At 39.1% G+C, this 6,220-nt stretch overlaps 1 protein-coding gene across 1 annotated transcript; it reads right to left on the reverse strand.

Annotated features, from left to right (window-relative positions):
* Nucleotides 1–344: 344 nt before the first annotated feature.
* Nucleotides 345–5,870, reverse strand: LOC110893967 (eukaryotic translation initiation factor). The gene is made up of 9 exons (XM_022141130.2): nt 5,474–5,870; nt 3,977–4,048; nt 3,604–3,699; nt 3,332–3,514; nt 2,779–2,879; nt 2,607–2,694; nt 2,159–2,509; nt 1,676–1,918; nt 345–1,585 (listed from the first exon to the last, which is right to left on the reverse strand). The coding sequence occupies exons 1-9, from the start codon at nt 5,612–5,614 to the stop codon at nt 611–613; spliced, it is 2,250 nt and encodes a 749-aa protein (XP_021996822.1). The 5' UTR covers nt 5,615–5,870; the 3' UTR covers nt 345–610.
* Between the last annotated feature and the right edge of the window lie 350 nt (nt 5,871–6,220).

Below are 6,220 nucleotides of genomic sequence, written 5' to 3' on the forward strand. Positions count from 1 at the left end.
ATTAGATAACGTATTTTCGCCAAAACAACCAATTACAAAAAAAAATACAGGTAAACGGGCTAAAAGCTGCGCAACAACCCCCTTTCAAATAGTAAAACCGCTCGTAAAGACAAAGCTATAGCTCTTAAGGATCGAGAAACTATACACAACCCGTTAGACCCCATTCAGGAATTCCACAACCCCGTTAGATCCTGTTCAGGAATTCCACAGCCTTCGAGACTAGAGAACCAAAGTATTAAAAGCAACATAATCTAATATGTGCACAATCAATACAAAAAGACATGCTATATATAACCCAAAGCTCATAGTAAAGGGTGAAGCCCCAAAGAGGCAAACATATAATTAAAAAAAAAAAACTAATGAGATTTCAATAAAATACAAACAGTTGCTTTTATGAACTTCTCAAGTCTCAACAATAATAATCAAATTATACTCCAAAGTTACAAAACTAAAATGTAAAAAACAAAAGGAAAAGTCTCACCCCTCCAGATAATAATAATAATAATGTCAAAATTCATGATAATAATAAACCTTTTTTTCTTTCAAACCCCCACAAAAACAAGATTATACACTTTCTCACCTCTTGTTTTCAACATCCTGCACCCACCTTTTAAAACAAGCTTTCGCACAAACCGACATCCGCCGCTTGCGACTCCAACACGTCCTTCCCAAACGGGCTCGAACCAACGACACGCTTAACACCCGCGAAAACCGCTTTCTGATAATAATCATCCTCCATCGTCTTTAGAACGTCGTGCACGACCTTAAAATCCAATCCACCCGACAGCACTAGATGTCCCATGATCTCACCGAAGCTGCTCGGTGCTTTCGGTAAATCAATCGCGATATCGTCCAACAACGAGCCGTACGCGGTGCACCCCGTTATCAAGTTGGCTCGAGTGAGAACCTTTTTGGAGGTAAGATAGTCTAAAAGCTTCGCTAGCGGTTCGACACACGGCGGGCTTTTTTCCAACGCGAGCGAAACCGCTTCTTTCACGAACTCGGAGTGATATTCCGGTGCTTTCAGTTCCTCTAGACATTGTAACGCTTCATCGAGCATACGAACACTAAAATACTCCTCAAGTAACGAAACCGTTTTTCGTTTCAGTTCATCGGGATTTTTCGCCTTCAAAGGCGCAGCAGCAGCGGCAGCCGCAACAGGCTGAGACGATGTAGGAACAACAGGTCTAACAGAAGTCGTAGCAGCACCGCTAGATCCACCACCGCCTTGAACTAACGCACTTGGTTTGCCGCCAATAAAACCGCCGCTACCCTGAGGAAGAAACCGCTGACTTGGCGACGGTGTCTTGTTTAGTAATGGTGGTTGAGCGCCACGAGGCATCGAGCGGGACCTCGGAACCTCCCAGTTATCATTATCTAATCCGGGCGTACCCGGCATCATGCGGGTCCCGGGCATACCCGGCATCATGCCACCTGTACCGGGACGGTTGAAGTTCGGGCCTAAACTCCCTTGTGCTCCGGCAGCCAACGCACGGCTGTTTCTTATGCTAGCAGTGGACCCTGCACGGAGCCCCATGTTCTTTTCCGCTTCAGTATGGATCTCCGTAATCGTCTTTGCTTTTACCTATGCATAAAAAAAAGATCAAACATCATATACACACTACTGAACTTCAAAGATAATTTATTGAAAAATAAAAATAAAAACAAAAACTACCTCTTCGCGCCTTGGAATCCACTTATTTGATCGGAGATCGATAACGTCACGAACCATAAACCGCATACGTGGAGCTAACTGTTGGTTTGTTGCCAACTCCTTAAGTCGATTAAAATATAAATCGTTAATCCGCCTTGACTTCGGGCTCTCGTCAAGTTGTTTACCGATCGTGTTAAAAAACTGGCAAATTGCCTCAACGTTTTCCTCCTCGGGGCAAACTTTATTGTCGGGTCCCAGAAGTTCCTGCAAAATAGCCGGAAAAACGTTGAACCACATGCGTGCGTTGCGGCGTGTTAACTCGCAAAATTTAGAACGAATCGTAAAACGACAAATTTGTAAGAGATGTAAAGTACAGGGGACCAAAGTTGAAATTGGAAAAGTGTTGGGGTTAAAAATAGATAATGTTTGTGACAAATATGTAAAAGATGAAAGCTATTGGGTTAAAAACGTAAAAGATAAAAAGTAAAAGTGTTAAAAACAAACCTGAACAATGTGATGAACGATCTTTTCGGGGACCATTTTCTGCTTCAAAAGCTCACCGATTAAACGAATGTTTCCGAGAGTGCGTAGCTTCATTAATCTTTCTTTATCTCTACGTTCGGCTTCTTGTTCAGGGGCAGTCATTTGCCTTATTTCCGCCCGCAGTTTGTCGGCGCCTTCAAAAGCTTCTTGACAGTTATTTAATAATACACGCTTAAACGTAATCTCCTTGCCGTCGGGTTCGTCAGACGGAAACGGGGGGAGCTTTGTGTTGAGATCGGAACAGAGTTGCGCGTACATAGGGCAAAACGTAGGCTCGAGAACAGCTTTGTCGAAAATCAACGAGATAACCCCCTGAATCGCATAAACGATTAAACGTAAACATAATATTATGTAATTTCTATTTTGCATTTGGTGTAATGGAAGTACGAAGATTAAAGATTAATGATACCTTAAGAATATCAGCTGTTGTTATCCCTGAGTCAATGAGTTGACCCTTTAGAAGGTCAAACTTTTCTGGAGTCAACTTGTTCAGAATACTGAAAGCCAAGAGAGAAATGACTTCATGTTATATTCATAATAATAAAATGATAAATAAGAATAATTTATTTGCAGTAGTTTACCCTTTAACTGTCTTCAAGACGCGATCTTTGTCGGATAACGTTCCCCGTCGAACAGACCATGGCACCTCAGCTTTGACAAGAGCAGGAGCGGGCCCGCCCATCTATTCCAAAATTACAATGATTTAATGAATTAGCAATAAAATAAGCTGTGTTTACACACACACACATATATATGTGTGTGTGTGTATATATCGGAAGGTTAACATACAATAGCCCCTTAAGGTGCGACAGTACGCGACGGTGCGAAGTGCATTACGTATGTTCATTTCTAAAATACGCACGTTATAATACATAATTGCACATGTTATTTTCATAATTATGCATGGGTTAAACCCTAATTACGCACGTTATTTGCATAATTACGCATGGGTTGGGTTAACCCTAATTACACACGTTATTTGCATAATCACGCACGTTATTTTGGTGGTCACATACCGACGCATGTTAAGAGCCTTTTGTATTTTAAGCTTTCACAATATATATATATATATATATATGTGTGTGTGTGTGTGTGTAGGTGTATGTGTATGTGTGTATAATTTGAAGAACTGACCCCTTGGTTAGGTGAGGCTTGTGTTCGACCAAATTGTGAATTTGGATCTTGCCGATTATCACGACCAAAATCGCGGTTTTCTCGACCACCATCCCAAGACCGCTCATCCACTGACGGTGGAGCTCTTCCACGCCAGTCACGGTTATCAGGCTCAGAGTAGCGCGCCTGGGGCTGAATTGGTGCCTGTAATGAAAAGGTTTATCATATATAAGCATAAAATTTGAAAAATAAAATATATAAACGTAAAGCTAATACAAAAGTCGAATACTTACGTTTCCTTCAGATTTGGTCCAATTTTGGGCCTCTCCAAAAAATTCGGTTTCGACTTCTTGTTTGACTTTAAGAATAGCCTCAGAAATATCTACAACCTATTACAAATAAAAGGCCAAAATTACTATTTATTTAAATTTCTAACAAATACAAATAAATTTTGCCTGAGAAACTTTTTAGATGATGATACAATAAACGTATTAAAAATAACTGCTTTTATATGCTTCTGATATTTGATTTGTTGGGACAAAATAATTCACATAACCCGATATTAATAGAGCAAGTTAAATCGTTATATGGATAATAATTAGAACACGAAAGGAGAGTTTGAATGCGTTCATTTAAATTTTAAAGTTTGAAGCATTACGCCAATACCTCTCTGAGTTGTAACAGTTGGTCTCTGGTGTAACGAACACGCTCGCGAAGCTCGAAGCGGGAATCATTGCTCTGAAAAAAACATGAATAAATTAAGCAATACTAATGATACTGCTATTAGCATAACCATTGTCGTCAAAAAATCAGATCCTACACGAACCGCATATCATAGATAAGCATCAAAAGGAAATTCTTGAATCAATAAGGTATGCTTACATGTATCAAGGATCAAAAAACAGGCACATATATATTCACCTCAATAGTTATCAACCCTCGTTAGAGACACCAACGAAAATAACACAAAACTCAAAATACTTTTTTTCCAGGACAATATGGTAACTTTCGCAAGCGAAGTATCCCACGCAAGTATAATAATATGATAAGTAACATAAAGTTAATAAAGGTTAATCATTTGAAATCAGAATCACATAGTAGTATTCAAGGTTTAAAAAAACGGAAACGAGTTTCGAGGCGTTTTCCCTTCGCCTCACGAGGCGTAAGCCTCGAGGCGAACAAAGGCGTAACCCCGAGGCGGAGTTAAAAAATAAATATAAATATTATATATCTTATAAAACTAGTAATACTAACTAAATTCATCATCAAATTCATCAAAATAATCAATAACACACATAAAAAAGACATAAATTGCTTGAAATTGACACAAAAACTGAAAAACCTTAGTAAAAAATATCAAAAACCCCTGAGGCGCACCTGAGGTGCCGCCTTTTTAGCGCCTCAGCCCCTCTGAGGCGCACATACAGTATACACCCCCTGAGGTGCGCCTCAATCGTTTTTTGGCCGTTTTGCCTCGAGGCGCACCTCGAGGCGCACGTCTCAACCGTTTTTTAAAACCATGGTAGTAATATCTTGAAACCAATTTATATAGACTTACACGCATAACCATTGTCGTCAACAATTCCCATACCCCCCCCCCCACCCCCCACCCAAACCCACCTATTGGCCAATGCAAACTATAACTAAACCAGATCCCTTATACACAAACCCCACATCAAAAACAAATTCTTGAATCAATAAGAACATTATAGCACCACCAAAACTAACACCAAATTGTATATCACTATCATCTTGAAAGTTTAAACCACTTTATTTAAACTTATTAGCATAACCATTGTCATAAAAAAAAACAAAACAAAAACAAATACCCCCCCCCCCCATGCCCAATGCAAACAAACTACAAACAAACTATAAACAAACCAGATCGCATGTAGACAAACCTCACATCATAAATCAACATCAAAAACAAAATCTTGAACCAACAAGAACATTGTACAGGTATCAAAGATCAAAACATATGGCACTAAATTAATCCAACAACTAAAAAAAACTAAAAAAACTAAAATAAATAAAAAAATATCCCACAAAGAACTAATACCCATAAAAAGATAAGCAACTAGATGAGATAAAAATCAACTAAACAATCTTTAAAGGAGATTAAGGGCCCAGATCCAATTAGGTTTAAAAGAAAATAACAACAACCTTGATGGCGGCAGCGCCATGGGGACGAAGGGTTGGAAGATCAGAAGAACCAAAAGCCAACGAATCAAAACGAGGAGCAGAAGTTCTTCCTCGGTTACCACCACCTGGTCTTAAGCTCAACACTGTCTGATCAGCCTGCATACCTTAATTGTTTCTATCTTTTGTTGTTCAAGATCGATCGAACAAAACCCACAAAGTTGAAGAATCGGGGAAAGAGTGGATAAAGAATCAAGATTTGATAAATCTTGATGTGGGATAGATAGGGTTTTCTGTAGCGATAGATGAAGAAGGAAAAAGAGAGAGCTTTCTTTTGTTTCTCTCTCTTGGATGGAGGAAGTGAGAGAAACAAAAAGAGGAGAGAGAGAAACCCTTTTATTTTGGTGGTGTGATGATGGATGGATGGGTTCAAGATTTTATTTATACTCCTTTTTATAGGTAGACTTTGTTCCTTTTTTTAACTTTTTGGTTTTTAAAGGGGTGTTTATTGTAACTATACGTTTTTATATTTTTTTGTGAAGTACAAGTTATACCCTTCGTCATTTTGGAGATGTTGTTTTGGGGTGCTATTATTGTATGTGTTTCTTGTTGCGTTTCATGATGGAGAGCTACCACGGAATATATAAAATGTATAAAACTAACGACAGAGATAGAGAGAGTAGGGTTGTTCATGAGTCGAATCAAATCGAGTCAGTGTAAATTGGGCTCCACATGATTATAAACCGAGCCGGCTCAGTTCGAATCGGGTCG

Source organism: Helianthus annuus, chromosome 12 (assembly GCF_002127325.2).
Source record: "Helianthus annuus cultivar XRQ/B chromosome 12, HanXRQr2.0-SUNRISE, whole genome shotgun sequence".
NCBI lineage: Eukaryota > Viridiplantae > Streptophyta > Magnoliopsida > Asterales > Asteraceae > Helianthus > Helianthus annuus.